This window comes from Pristiophorus japonicus, chromosome 3 (genome assembly GCF_044704955.1).
Source record: "Pristiophorus japonicus isolate sPriJap1 chromosome 3, sPriJap1.hap1, whole genome shotgun sequence".
NCBI classification, from domain to species: domain Eukaryota; kingdom Metazoa; phylum Chordata; class Chondrichthyes; family Pristiophoridae; genus Pristiophorus; species Pristiophorus japonicus.
Genome location: NC_091979.1, coordinates 166,792,493 through 166,808,812, shown reverse-complemented (window position 1 = coordinate 166,808,812; position 16,320 = coordinate 166,792,493). Strand labels below are relative to the sequence as shown.

The following is a 16,320-nucleotide window of genomic DNA, read 5'->3' as shown; positions in this document are numbered from 1 at the left end:
CGTCCCTCGTCCACCATTGGATTACCCTCCTCTGCGATCGGACCCGTCCCCATGATCGGAACCCCCACCCTCCCACCCCCATGATCGGATCTTGTGGTCAGAACCACTATCCCACAATCGGACCCTTCTCCCCCCACCCCCCACTCTATGATCAGAACCCCCTGCGATTGGGAACCCCCCTGTCCCCCCCACACCCTCCTCCCAAATATGCCGACCTGATCTCCTCAGCTGTGGCCTTGTGCTGCAAGCTTTCTTACCTGACAGGCCTCTAGCCTATTAATCAAGCTGCCTGTGGGCGGGAAATGACAGAAGAAAATGTAAAGGAACCCTGCAGTTAAAAAAAACACCAGACATTCGGGAAATCAGATCTTCTAGGTTTCCTGACCTCAAAACAGCACCCCTTCCCCCCCACCCAGCTCCGGGCTAAAATATAGGCCTATGCCTCTATTCATAAAGACAAGCATTTCATATGCTTTTTTCATGTCTTTCTCGACTTGTCCAACCACCTTCAAATACTTGTGTACGTACACCTATAGATCGCTCTCTTCCTGTTACCCTTTAAAATTATACCTTTTAGTTTATATTGCTTCTTCTCATTCTTCCTACCAAAATGAATCACTTCACACTTATCTGCGTTAAATTCTATCCGCTATGTGCCTGCTAATTTCATCAGTCTGTCTTATGTCCTCCTAAAGTCTGTTACTCTCCATCTCACTGTGTACTACATTTCCAAGTTTCATGCATGTTATGTATACAATAAAGGTACAAACTGAGTACTGTTTAACTGAACAAGGTACAACCTTGGCTCTGCTTTATTACAGCCCAAAGTGCCTGATTCACAAAATGTCTGGCCTTTTATACCAGAGCAGCACCATGTGCGTGCTGCTCAGTGGCCTCCAACAATAACACCATCTGGTGGCTACAAACAGCAAGCACATACATGACAATACCCTCCTCTGAGATCTTATCACAGTCTTTCACAGGTTGAGACGGTCCAGTGCTTTACGTTCCCGGGTTGACCGTATCAGTTCGATTCCGGCCTTGGGTGAATGTACAGAGATTGTTGTGGCTGGTAGCTGGATGGCTGACTTGTTGGGGGTGGCATTGGCCATGTCAGGAATTGCAAGTCCATTTTTATTCAACAAGTCCGTGATGGAAATTCCGGGTTCACTGATGACCCTTGAGTCCACTGAAGGCTGCTGGTAGGTTGGTTGGTAGTCGACGGTTTCTTCGTCGACTGCTCTGGCTCATCTGTGTGCCTCAGCTTTGTTTGATCCATGTGTTTCCTGCACGTTTACCTATTCTTGAGCTTAATAACAAATACTCTGTTGCCCTCCTTGGCCATAGCCGTACCAGCGATCCATTTGGGACCCTGACCATAATTCAACACATATAAAGGATCATTAACAGAAATCTCGTGTGACACAGTCGCGCGATCGTGGTACCCTTGTTGACTCTATCTTCTGTATTCAACATGATTACTTAAATCCGGGTGCACCAGAGATAGCTTGGTCTTAAGACCTCTTTTTATCATGAGTTCAGCAGGCGAGACCCCTGTGAGTGTGTGGGGTCTTGTCCTGTAACTCAGCAGTATGCAAGCAAGCAGGTCTGCAGTGACTCTTGGGTTACTCTCCTCATGCTTTGCTTGATAATTTGTAATGCACGTTCTGCTTGCCTGTTGGATGCAGGCTTGGACGGTGCTGACCTTACATGTTTTATGCCGTTAAGTTTTACAAACTCCTGAAACTCCTGACTTGTGAAGCACGGCCCATTGTCGCTCACCTCTATGTCAGGCAGACCATGTGTCGCGAACATGACATTGAGATTCTCTATGGTTGCCGTGGACGTACTGGATGACATGATTATCTATTCTATCCACTTCGACTAAACATCCACCACCACTAAAAACATCTTGCCCAGGAAGGGACCTGCAAAATCTACATGGAACCTGGACCAAGGTTTGGATGGCCATGACCACAGACTCAGCGGCGATTCCGCTGGTGCTTTGCTGAGCTGCATGCAGGTGTTGCACTGATGCACGCATGCTTCCAGCTCAGAATTAATTCCTGGCCACAATACGTGGGACCTGCCGATGGGCTTCATCATCACTATACCAGGATGTGTGTTGTGTAACTCATGCACAAACTTCTCTCTCCCTTTCTTAGGCATTACAGCTCGCTTGCCTCACAATATGCAATATGCTTGAATAGACAGTTCGTCCTTGCGACGAATGTACGGTTTGGGCTCCTCGCTCATTTGCTTAGGTATGGCAGACCAATCCCCTTTGAGGATGCAACCCTTTACTACCGATAATATCGGGTCCTGGCTGGTCCAGGTCTTAACTTGTTGAGCCATGACAGGGGTACCTTCACTCTCAAAAGCATCCATGATTAACATTAAATCTGCCGGTTGTGACGTTTCCACCTCCGTGTAGGCAACGGCAACTGGCTCAAAGCATCAGCATAATTCTTTGTGCCAGGTCTGTGGAATCCTTCTAACGCTCACGGGAAGTTGAAATAAAATTTTAGTTTGTGAGGGTTGGCAGTGTTGTGAATGTGTCCTCCTCCATTTTGGCTGCCCCCCAAAAGTTTGTCGCCATCCTCCGCCTGCTCCACGACAACATGCAAGCCGTGATCCTGACCACTGGATCCATTTCAGACCGAATCCAAGTCCGGACTGGGGTCAAGCAGGGTTGCGTTATCGCGCCAACCCTCTTCTCAATCTTCCTCGCTGCAATGCTCCACCTCACACTCAACAAGCTCCCCGCTGGAGTGGAACTAAACTACAGAACCAGTGGGAACCTGTTCAACCTTCGTCGTCTCCAGGCCAGATCCAAGACCGTCCCAACCTCTGTCGTAGAGTTACAGTATACAGACGACACTTGCATCTGTGCACATTCAGAGACTGAACTCCAAGTCATAGTCAACATCTTCACCGAGGCATACAAAAGCATGGGTCTTACACTAAACATCCGTAAGACAATGGTCCTCCACCAACCTGACCCGGCCACACAGCACTGCCCCCCCAGTCATCAAGATCCATGGCATGGCCCTGGACAACGTGGACCACTTTCCATACCTCGGGAGCCTATTATCAGCAAGGGCAGTCAACGACGACGAGGTTCAACACCACCTCCAGTGCACCAGCACAGCCTTCGGTCGCCTGAGGAAAAGAGTGTTTGAAGATCAGGCCCTTAAATCTGGCACCAAGCTCATGGTCGTCAGGGTTGTAGTGATACCCACCCTCCTATATGGTTCAGGGACGTGGACCATATATGGTAGACACCTCAAATTGCTGGAGAAATATCACCAACGATGTCTCCGCAAGATCCTGCAAATCCCCTGGGAGGACAGACGCACCAACATTAGCGTTCTCGATCAGGCCAACATCCCCAGCATAGAAGCACTGACCACATTCGACCAGCTCCGTTGGGCGGGCCACATTGTTCGCATGCCTGACACAAGACTCCCAAAGCAAGGCTCTACTCGGAACTCCTACAAGGTAAGCGCACCCCAGGTGGGCAGAGGAAACGTTACAGGGACACCCTGAAAGCCTCCTTGATAAAGTGCAATAACGCCACCAACGCCTGGGAGTCCCTGGCCAAAGATCACCCTAAGTGGAGGAAGAGCATCCGGAAGGGCACTGAGCACCTCGAGTCTGGTCGCTGAGAGCATGCAGAAAGCAAACGCAGGCAGCGGAAGGAGCGTACGGCAAACCAGTCTCCCCACCAACCCTTTCCTTCAACGACTGTCTGTCCCACCCGTCACCTAAAAACTCACTTTTAGAGTGGAAGCAAGTCTTCCTCGATTTCGAGGGACTGCCTATAATGATGATGATAATGGTTTAGTTTTCAATTGGAGTTATCTCCTGAGACACTTCACGCAATAGTAGGTTACATTTGCTTTCTCCTCAGTGGACCTCATTATCAAGCAGGGATTTTATGTGCGACAAACAGGATGACTCAAAGGTCAAATTGAACGAAGCATCAGGCCCTCATGGACCAGGCAACCATATATATATATATATATATATATGACATCCATCTTGCAGTACTTCTAAATGATATATAAATGTCTTTACTAGAGCATCGTGTGTGTTTTCTTGAGGGGCTGTGCTACGTTGAATATGAAACTGTATACAACCATATCAGACTAATTAGCTGCATCCTCTAAATACACTTCCATAATAAATCTAATGACCGGTCAGGTAAAGGTTGAATCAGTTGTTGCAGATTCCTTTTTTTACTGAGCTGAATCATTTTCTTTTACAACATTTTAATGCTCAGAATCTTGAGAGGCATTAAAATAATTTCATTAGGACATTTGAATAAAGGTGTGTTTAAAAGAAACTGAAGAGTAAATGCATTTGGAAAGCTTTTGTGTAGGTTTATAAGAAAACTACCTCCTTGCTTGGGCTAATGTACACTGTGAGTAGTTAATATGGAGAGTTTGTTGCATTTTTTTTTACTGTGACATTTACTGGTCTGAGCAGTTTTTTCTCTGAAAATGTTCATTAAAATGGTGGGGAGTATGAAGCTATCGAGTGGAGGAGTGGGACTAATTGGATGGCCTCCTTCTGTGCTGTATGATTCTATGGCAACGCTCAGTGGCTAATCAACTTGAAATCCTGTGTTTTCTCTGAGCCTTCCACCACGCTTAGATGACCCTCTGCCTTTAGAGGCAACGTGTAAAGAAGGGAGAGCTAACACCTCCAGAGGCCAGAGAACCACATTTAGAAGATAGTTTTCCAAGTGTCTCTGTAGACTAGGTGACAGTGGGCACAGATATGAGCAGGTGTCATCACCAACACCGGATACCCCTGACCACCACTTTCCTGGCTGGAGATTCTGCGCTCTGAGTCCATTCATAGGCCAACGGTGGGTGTGTTTATTTACATTGCTGACCCCAAACTTCAAGTCACGAACATGATGTTTGAAAAACTGCATGTGTGCAGCTGTTGCTGGAGCTCTGAATCTGCCCTGAGTTCATAACACCAGAAATCACTGAAGGAGGCTCCACAATATGGGCCCAAGTTTTCACACGCGCCTAGAACGGCGCAGTCCCGACCTGGACGCCCGTTTTTCGCGCCACAAAGTGCGGCTAAAAAAATCCTCCGTATTCTCCACCTCCCTGCAGGTCCTCTGGCCCTCAGCACAGCACAGCACAAGCTGTAAGGGGGCGGAGCCAGGTCCCTGCGCTAAAAACAGTGCCGGGACCTCTGCACATGCACGCTACAGTGGGCATGCAAGTGCAGTAGCTCCAGGCGCCGAACTGTGTGGGAGGGGCCTGAAGCACGCAGCCCCTAGCCCTGGCCGAATGGCCTCACTGGGGCTGCGTGAATAAGGCTCCTCCCACGGCCAGCTCCTGCTTCCCACCCCCGACCAGACCCAACACACGCTCCCCCCCCCCCCTGCCTCCGGACCAGACCCGACACCCGCTCCCCCCCCACCTCCAGACCAGACGCGACACCCGCTTCTCCCCCCCCCCCCCCCCCCCGACTGGACCCGACCTGACCCGAGCTCTTGTTCCTGCTCCGCCCCCCCCAACTGGACCCGACCCGACCTGCGCTCCTGTTCCCGCTCCCCCTGCCTCCGGACCAGACCCGACACCCGCTTCTCCCCCCCCCCCGACTGGACCCGACCCAAGCTCCTGTTCCCGCTCCACCCCCCCCCCGGCTGGACCCAACCCGACCTGCGCTCCTGTTCCCGCTCCCCGACTGGACCCGACCCGACCTCCTGTTCCCGCTCCCCGCCCCCCCTGACCCGACCCGACCCGCGCTCCTGTTCCCGCTCCCTGCCCCCCCGACTGGACCCGACCCGACCCGACCCGCGCTCCCGCCCCCTAACCCGACCCGACTCCCGGACTGGATCCGACCTGACCTCCCCCCCTCTCTCCCCCCCTCTCCCTCTCTCTCCCCCCTCCCCCCCCCCGACCCGAACTGAACCTCCCCGACCCGACCCAACCCAACGCCACCTACCTGTAAATCTGGTGCTGGGGACGGGCCCTGCCTTCGGTCCCGAAAGGCCTGACTGAAGCACTTTCACACAGGTAGGAAGATGGTTTATTTAATCTTTTCTTTGCTTATAAATGTTTATTCAAGTTGGATTTATTTGTATAATATTTGTAGAAGTATAAATAAGGATTTATTATAGAATTTAATGACTTCCCTTCTCCCCCCCCCCCCCCCCCCACCTCGTTCTGACTCCTAATTTGTAACCTGCGCCTTTAATGTGTAGAACAGGTTTTTTCAGTTCTACAAAAATCTTCACTTGCTCCATTCTACTTTAGTTTGGAGTACGTTTTCACTGTAGAAACTTTCAAATCAGGCGTCAGTGGCCGGACACGCCCCCTTTTGAAGAAAAAATTCTGTTCCAAAGTAGAACTGTTCTACCTGACTAGAACTACAGAAAAAAAAATGTGGAGTATAGCGATTTCTAAGATAGTCCGTTCTCCACCAGTTGCTCCTAAAAATCAGGCGCAAATCATGTGGAAACTTGGGCCCTATAAGTCTGCTTTTAAAATATAGTCCAAGTAACACTGATTTTATATTGGCTTCATTATAATTGCGTTCTGGGAGACTGGTGTCCCTTGAGCCATTTATGCTGCTAAATCCAGCTGGCATATTTGTAAGCTGAGTTTTGTGTGGATCTACGATTCTGCTGCCAGAATAAAGGAGCCGTAGTTAATAAGTGAAAGCTCATGTTCATCAATCCCTCAGTATCTGAATTTTCTTAAAAGCCAATATAAAAGCAACTAAATAGCCAATGAACTACTGAAATCCAGCAGCCCGTTATGGGTGTCACCAACCCAAAACAATGACTTATAGCAACTCGTGTTGTCGTAGAGATCTCTTGAAGGAATCCATACTGTATGTGGGGTGGAGAGAGGACAATAGCTTCAATGTAAAATACTCCGTGCTCTTCCGTATACCTTATTTTAAAACTAAATCTTTTTCCTACCTTCTGATAGGAGTTACATGTTTTGCCAGTTGACACCAGTCTACTGGACTCAACATGTGGACAAATTAGCTTCATTCTTGAACCTAGATACTCGTCCAATAATTACAAAGTGATGAAAAGAACTGAGTTCTAAATGAGACCAGATTGATGTCACCAAGAGAACCATCTGCTGACAGACACCCTGCAGTATTTCAGCAGACAAGCTCATAAACCCACAAAGAAGCTGCCAGTGAGCAGCTAAAGGCAATTTATTAGACCATTCAGCAGAGAAAATAAGGTACTTTTTTTCAAAAGAAAGCTTTATGGAGGAGCACTACCAATGCCCATAATTCCCTGGGGTGGGGAGGACAAGAATCAACTAGCGTTCCCATTCCAGTGACCACTGTGCCCTGTGGATGTCAGTTGAGGACAGGATCAAACTCAGCTGTGATGTCCCCCACAAACAAATAGTCAGCCAATGTTCAGTGTCAAAGCTGGTTCATTGAAGAATGGGCACTTGAATGAGGTACCAGAGACCTGTTGGCACCTGTGGAACATGGTGCAGGAGAAGAGGAGAAAAATGGGACTCCTCAAACTTAATTCAGTTGGAAACTTTCTCAATTCCAGCATGTAATGGGTTCAAATGACAATGTTCAAATTTTTAAATTGGTGGAAACCTGAGAATGAGTATGACTTTTTATAGCCCAGTGTAAGATATAACAATGGACTGGAAGAAGTAAATTAAGGGAAAGAGTAGAATGGGTTTAAAAGATTAAACTTTGAATAATGAAAGATATGTGTTGGTTTGGGTGGAAAGCAAAGAGAATAAATATAGCACTACTAAATAGTGCTTTAGGAAAAACTAATGATAATTACAGGGAATTTTAGTTTTTCAGTACTGCAGGAAGGGTCTTTCAGAAAGAGGGAATTGAGTTCGTGGAGCTAATGTTCCTTGACACAGATTTCACATCATGGCACAAGTACACAGCTAGATGAAAGAGTTTGTGAGATTGATGGAAAGTTCATTTTTAAAATAGATTGATTGAAATTTTTCCCAACTGTTGCCCATTCCATTCCGTTCCCTTCCAAGGGTTTAGACCAGAAGTCAGGTATACATGATCTGCCTATTGCAACCTTCTGACGGTAAAACTCTGTTATTGCATGGCAGTCAATCCTCATTACCTTAGTTTGTTCCTAACCTTCGTTAGTAAGCAGAGCAGGTCTCCAGTCGTCTTGGTTAACCCTTGCCACTGGACCAAGATCTAGCTCTGTCAAGCCCGTGTGGTGGCTGGTGTGCAACGGCCACCACACGTTAAAAAAATCCACGCACCGGCATCTTCCACCCCTTCAGGATATAGTTCAGGACATGGAATCTTAGGTCCTTCATTGGAACACCTGTGGACTTATCCTTTTTTGGGGTGGAAGCAAGACATCCTTGTTTCGAGGGACTGCCTATAATGATGAGTTTGGGTCACTTTGTCCTTTCTAGATGTTACCCTGAATCCTCTGTACACACCATGGGGGAATTTAACTTAAAAAAAAAACATGTGTGTTGGAGGCATGAGGGTAGTTAAAGTGTTAAAAATCAGAATCCCGACCTGAATCTGCCTCCAACCAGCCCACTTCCCGTTTTAACAGTGGCGGGACAGGGGTCAGCAGCCAACCTGCTGCAAGAAGGCTGGTCGTCTATTTAAATATTATAATGAGGCTGTGAGCCTCTGCTATTACCTCCAGATTTTATTTAACTTTAGCTGGTCGAGTTTTGCACTACTCGTGAATCCCGCCAGCTAAAGTAAGACGAGGACTGTTAGATCCAGTCCTCCTGCTGGATCCAGGAGGTAAGTGCCTTTACACCTGCCTCCTGGAGCCAGGGTCTCTGCCTAATCCACCCCCCATGATTGGAGCACCCCCCAGGAGACCTCCGATCCCCACAACAAGGCCTCCCTGCACAGGCCTCCGATTCCACCCCCCCCCCCCCCCCGGTCTCTGATCCCGACTACCCTGGCCACCAATCCCCCCCCACCCCCAGGCTTCCGATCCCCACCATGAGGCCTTCCCATCCCCCACTCCTACGGTCACTGATCTTTACTCTTTGCTGACACCAGCCCCTATAGATCTCTACAAAGCCCACCACCTTCCTTGCTCCTCCAACCCGCTATCTCTAATACACAGCTCCCCTTCTCCATCCCATGCTCTTCCTAGCCCATGATCTCTACACACCGCACCGCAGCCTCCACTCCTCTGGCTCGCAATCTCTATACTCCCCCCCACCCCCCTGCCCAGCCCCCAATCCTGTTGCAAACAGTCCCCCCACCACCCGAAATACCTAGCAAATTCAATTGGCATCTATATAAAGGAAAGATAGAAATGTTTTGTCAAAACTTGTCCACTCAAAACGTAAAATATTTTTTTTGCTGGTAGCTGCTCCAGACCTGCTGTGTATTGCAGACCTTTTCTGTTTTTATATTAAGATTTACAAGATTTTCTGTTTCCCTCGTCCTTCCAAAGTAGTCCCAGTGAGAGCAATATGTCAGATCACCCCCTTCTCACGATAGTGAGAAAATTTTGAACAAAAATGATTTTTTTTTAAAGGATTAGAGAAGAGAGTCAGTAAGTCTGAACTGGTCTCTTATTCCTCGTCACGTTTCCCTCTCCTTGTTCATACTCTTTACTCACTCTCTTCCCTGTGGATTTTTGTGTCAGTTTTGTGTTTCTTGCCTCATGTCCTTGCAGCTGGTTTTTTTTTGCTGTGCTTTCTTACATGCTCTTGTATGCTCGCTCTTCCTCATTCCTCCAAACAGATGCAACCACAAATAAAGCTGGTGAGGTGCATGTGGCTTCAAACTCCTGCAGTACAAGTTCCATTACTGTCTCAATGTCCATCTTCTACAGCTCGGACCCCACCTCATTTTTGTAGACTTATCCCAACTTATATATATATATATATATATATATAAAAAAGTGTGATTTATAAACCAGATGATACATCTTAGAAATATAGATAACAGAAAAAATACTTGTCATTATAGCATCATGATGTATTCATAGATCAGCTTATTGTGCTGTGTACTAAGGATAAATTCCCTCAATGGCAAGTTGTTCATACCATTGGTAGAGATGCCAAACAAAAGCACATCTCCAGAGGAAAGATAGGAGGAAAAATTGGAGGGCTGTTCTGATGCACTTTCGAGCGTACAGTTGCAGAGCATGAGGGTTGAGGAGTTGGCCCATCACTTGCTCCATCAGAGAATGGTACATGATGTGAAAGAACCTAAAATCAAAAAAGGAGAAGAAATGCATATCCAAATATAGTCTGCACCTCATAAATCAATTAAACAATATCAAAGAACCACTCCAATAAATAGTTTTAATATTTCTTTAATTTTCATTGATTTTGCAGTCTCCAGTTGGCTCTGAGGCTTCGGGTCTTGATTTAACAGACGCAGACCTAGAAGAAGAAAAGCTGAAGAAGAAATTGGGCGAGTTAGCCAGCAATATCAGTGACAAAGGCCCTTCATCTGACGAGGAAGAGGTAAAAAGGATCACTGAAAGACCGCGCGAAATGAGTTCATCCAGTGAAGATCTGCACAGTAAGGCTCTAAAGGTATGATGTGAGCTTTGAGATGAGGCCTGGGTTGTCCTCTTTAAGATGCTAGAATGTTTCAGATTTAGCTCACCTGGTAAATTGTGTTGTCAGAATGGCCACTTAGATAGGGTACCAGAGAACTGCCACTGCCTATTAAACTATACACAGGAAGTCTCCGGCTTCCAACAATAAGGGGAGAAAGTTGGGATGAGGAAGAGAAGGTTTCCATATCAGCAGTGGGGTAGCTGAAATATGTCCTTGAAATCGTGCTTCTTTACCTATTCAATCAAGAAAAAAAATGCCTAGGATTGGCTGATAGTGACCACAGCATCAGCCTGAGAAGCTGTATCATTTTCGCAAGATATGTGCTCCAGAATCAGCAGGAGAGCTGACTGTAGTGTTCATAGTGCGAACATAGAGCTCTTCCATTGCCGAATACATGACCTCCGGAATGTAACTATTGAAAAAAGTTATATGAAACAAGACGTATGCAAAGTGTGAAAAGCAAGATTGGGTGGGACAGTGGGTTAGACTCACCTTGTATCTGTGGGTTAAAATCCAGCCAGATTGATGGGATCAAAGACACTTCTGTTTGGTGTCTTAAATTCTCCACAGAAAATGACTATCCACAATTTATGCAAATTGGCAATCACATTCAGAGACACCATGAGCTCGCTGGTGTGGGAAATGGCAAAATGTCATGCAGCTGCAGTAAGAATTGTTCTTCTCTGGTTTGAGCTGAGAGACATCGAGGTACAGTTTCAGCTTTGCCAATTGCCAATCTGGGTACAATTTGCGCTTGAAATTGCATTAGTTTTCTGAAATGAAGTTATGATTCAAGTTTGCATTCAAACATTATTTGCATAATCACAAACGTAAAATCTTTCCAGCACAATCAAGCAGTGTAATCATCATCATCATAGGCAGTCCCTCAGAATCGAGAAAACTTGCTTCCTCTCTTTGCATGAGTTCTCAGGTGGCTGTACAGTCCAATATGAGAACCACAGTCTCTGTCACAGGTGGGACAGACAATGGCTGAGAGGAAGGGTGGGCGGGGAGCCTGGTTTGCCGCATGCTCCCTGCGCTTGATTTCTGCACGCTCTCGGCAACAATATTCGAGGAGCTCAGCGTTCTCCCCGATGCACTTCCTCCACTTAAGGCGGTCTTTGGCCAGGGACTCCCAGGTGTCAGTGGGGATGTCGCATTTTATCAGGGAGGCTTTGAGGGTGTCCTTGTAAAGTTTCCTCTGCCCACCTTTGGGTCGTTTGCCATGGACGAGTTCCGAGTAGACCGCTTGCTTTGGGAGTCTTGTATCTGGCATGCGAACTATGTGGCCTACCCAGCGGAGCTGATCAAGTGTGATCAGTGCTTCAATGCTGGGGATGTTGGCCTGGACAAGGACGCTAATGTTGGTGCATCTGTCCTCCCAGGGGACAGCAGCGTAATAAAATGTAATGGACTACATATTTTTTCCTTGCATTAAAAATATTCATTGATGTAATGTGGTGCAATTTTATTAATACAATTGAAAGTGGGTTTATCACAAAATATAAGCATTCTAATAATTGTCTAATCCATCATCTGCGAGAAACCTGATCTTAACTCACTGAAAATTACTTTAAAATTACTGAACCATTTACTAGTTTCATTGGTCAGTTTTTTAATAAATTAAATAATTTTAAGTATTTAAAAACTTTTAAAACGTGCTTACTAGTGCCGCTGCAACTAAAAAAAAACAAGCTTAATTTGAAGAGGCTCCTTGAACAATCGCAAATGGGTACAATTATTTCAATCTGTGGGCATGACCAGTTCTGTGGGCGGGGCTGGCTTCCAGCATGATGTTTTTTAAACCAGCATCGAAGATCACAGAAATTCAATTTACATGTTCCCAATGACACACATTTCATTGAATAGGAGGAGAAGGGAGGGCTGGTTTCAGTCCCAAAATGTAAATTAATGGGGCTAAAATTCCGGTCTCGCCGGGTCCGTATGAAGTGTCCACGGACCTGGCGAGGCTACGCAAAAGCTAGTTTTCGTGCCGAAAACCGGCTTTTCCAATTTGTCTTGATTTCTTGACAAATCCTCCGCATCTCCGGGAGAACGACATTCGCGTGGGAGAGATTGGGCTATTTGCCCATCTCTTGCCCAGCGAAACGTCTTCAAAGTTTTACACCTAGTAAAAGCAGGCGCATAGCTTACTTTTACCAGTGTAAGAGTTTTAAAACATATACAAATTAAATTTAAATACAGATTTTTATAGTAAAAACCTTGCCCATTAAGGTAAGTTTCTTTTTAACACTATTAAAACACATTTAAAAAAATTCCATAAAATATTTTTTTTTTAAACATTTAATTTTAATTGATTTTAAATATGCGAGATGTTTTATTTATTTATTTATTTATTATGCTGTGTTTCGGTGCTTTAGGGGATTTTCTCATTAATAGTAATGGAACTCACACAAACGGGGTTCCCATTATTATCAATGAAAATACTGCATCGTGATTGGTTGTCCAGGCCCACGTGACTCCAGCTTGGACTTACATACCTCGAAGACAGGTCCCCATGCGCTGCACAGAGAATCTAGGTCTCCCACCAGGATCTTGCGTTTCTCCAAGACCAACAGGTAAATTCGTAGATTTTTTTTGGGTTGGAGGCGTTCGTACGAAGGAAGCCTCCGACCTCAATTTTAGGCCCGATATCTTCCTCGTACTATACTTGTGCCAGAACTGCTCTGCATTGCTGAAGTCCACGCTCAGAAATATGCTATAGTTACCTTGCTGGAGTAAACCTGAGAGTGAATTAATATCTTACTCAAAACTTACATTCTCCAATTTTAAGACCCTTGAAGAGCTCAAAAAATGAAGAAAAATACTCGAAGACATTTTCTACATGGAAAGTATGGATGTAATAATCAGTTTTTAAATTACATTCTTCTGTGGATTGACCAGTTCTCATCTTCCGATACATACTGCTGAAGTGGTGCATGTTTATGGATGAGACTTTCTGCTTTTTTGTTGTTTTCCCTTGATTTCTTTCACCTTAACCAATATTCTTTCCTCAATGAACACCACCAAAAAACATTATCTGGTCATTCATTCATTTGCTGTGGTGAGACCTTGCTGTGCATAAAGAAGCTGCCACATTTGTCAAAATAACAGTGACTTCACCTTCAAAAGTAATCATCGGCAGTAAAACATTTTTGGACATCCTGAGGACATGATAAGGCACACACCACTGTGGCTAAGACTGGAAGGATGACCTGGGTCATTCTGAACTGACCACCAGAAAATCTGAAAGACCGACTCACTCTTTGCTTGTTTTTCCCCTCTCTATATTGGAAGACGCTACCATTTTGCTTCTTGTGTGTTGTTGTCAACCATAACAATATGGCTGACATCAACAACACACCATCAATAAGTAAGGAGCACCTTTCCTGTGCCAAAGAAGTTAGCTCTATTTATTTGTAAATAGGGAACATTTCTAGTTCTGGAACATGAGGCTATGGCTGTCAACAAGTAAGACGATGGATCTTTTATTGAAAAAGGTAATATTTTTGTGTTCATATGTGATGGGTGCAGTAGTTTGTGTGATCAACATCTTAATGAAAGGAAGCTTTTCAAGTGTTCCATTATCTCATGTATTAAAAGGGAGAAGCAGCTATCCCTCCGTCCCATTAACCTGAACAGCAACTCTGCATAATTTGGTTTCCTAATGGTTCTTTTGTCTCACTTTCTTTTTGCTCTTAAGCACCTGTAGGGAGTAACTGGTTGAGTGTTGGGTGCATACATTTTCTTTTTTTTGTTTTGATATTAAGTAAAATAAATGTGACACACAAACATTTTCAGATCTATTCTGGTATTGATAGCACTAAGAAATATATAACCTCTTAACAGGATCAGAAATGAGCAACATTGACCTTTCCCCTCCCATAGTTCTCATCAATAGCCAAACTTCTTGTTTTGAAAGTGAGGCGAAAATATGGCCTTTTCATCCAGGTATAAACACTAAATGTAACTGAGGGAGGTGGGGGTCAACAATGCAGAAAAATACAAACAGAAAAGGAAACACGACAGGATCCTAATGGTTCTGTCTATTGTGAACCATCAAGTCCAGAAAGAATTCTGTCTTTGCTGTTAGCTAATCTCAGCTGGTGTAGCAGAAGGGACACTATCTTCTCAATCCAGGGTAGGGAGGGGGAAATAATCACAATTTCCACACCCTGAAATCCCAGTTTCTTCTTCCCACGGACGTTCGACTAAAAATAGGAGAAAAGATGTGCACTTACCTTTTGGTGCAACGCTCACCGGAGATCCCGGACTCGAGGCCTCCTCATCTTGCGCAACGGAGCGCGTTCACGTTGGGACGTCCGTAGGAGTCATGTGGGCCTGGACACCCAATCACAATAAAGTATTTTCTCATTCATAGTAATAGGAGTTTCGTAAATGAGAAACACCCCCAAACACCCAAACACTACATAAAAAATTTTTAAAACACCTCACATAAATACATTATAGAAATTAAAGTTGATAGAAATGTTTTTGAAAAAAAAATATTTGCCGATTTTTTAAAAAAGTTTTAATTATGGTTTAAACTAAAATTACCTGAGTGGGCAGAGTTTTTAACATATGTATTTTAAATTTTTATTTTTATATGTTTTTGATATGTTTTAAAACTCCTTCGCTGGTAAAAGTAGGCTATGCGTCTGCTTTTACCAGGCGCAAGAGTTTTAAGGGCATTCGCTGGGCAAGAGATAGGCAAATAGCGTAATCTCTGCCGGGGGACTGTCCTTCTCCCAGAGATGTGTGCAATCTGTCAAGCCAGAAATTTGACAGATCGGAATGCACGCCAAAATCCAGCTTTTGCGATGTCTTCCCAGGTCCGTACACACCTTGTGCAGACCCGGGGAGGCCAGGATTTCAGGGCCAATAGCTTTGGAGGCAGTGCAGCAGATTCCCCTGAATATTATTTAGGCTCCAAGGGTTGGATTACGAGGAGAGATTTTATAAATTAGGCTTGTATTCCCTGAAATATAGGTTAATAGGTGATTTGATTGAGGTTTTTAGGTTTTTGAAAGGAATTGATAGCGTAGAGAGAGAGAAAAATGTTCTGCTGGTGAGGGAGTCTAAAACAAGGGGACATAACCTTAAAATCAGAGCCAGACCATTCAGGAGAGAAAAGTTAGGAAACACTTCTTCACACTAAGGTAGGTACAAGTGTAGAACTCTTCTCCCACAAAAAGTAGTAAATGCTAGCTCAATGAATAATTTTAAATCTGAGATCGAAAGATTTTTGCTAGACAAGGGTATAAAAGGATATGGAGCCAAGGCAGATGGAGTTAAGATACAGAACAGCCATGGTGTCATTGAATGAGGGGCTGAATGGCCTACTCCTGTTCCTATGCCCATCCATCCCCTGAAGACAAATCTTCTGGCCTCAAAAATTAAGGTTAGCCACAAGGTGAGCTTCTGAAGGGATCCTGACAGCAGTAGAAGTGTAACGAGCAATGGCTATGTGCCTGTAGAAGAGAATGGAAGAAAAAAGATTATCTGTACCCTGACTTTGTAAATGTGGACATAATGATTTATAATGAAGAAAGTTGACACAAAAAATACAAAAACATAATAGGAAGTAAGATTTTGTAGACAGGACATGCGCACAGACATAAGTTTTTAATGCTTTGCTAATCACTCTCCTGTGGCATTGAAACAGGGAATGAAGACCAATTGTAGTCTTTAGATGACGCAGGGTTCATGGATGGGGGATAATTGGACTAAGGTGTGCAGCTGTAATTCAGTC

At 44.9% G+C, this 16,320-nt stretch overlaps 1 protein-coding gene across 1 annotated transcript in view; it reads left to right on the top strand.

Annotated features, from left to right (window-relative positions):
• The window catches only part of LOC139260002 (melanophilin-like), a 245,813-nt gene that overhangs the window by 193,291 nt on the left and 36,202 nt on the right, over positions 1–16,320 (top strand). The window contains exon 10 of the mRNA XM_070876047.1: positions 10,338–10,541. Coding sequence (XP_070732148.1) covers positions 10,338–10,541 — 204 coding nt within the window. The remainder of the gene's footprint in view (positions 1–10,337; positions 10,542–16,320) is intronic.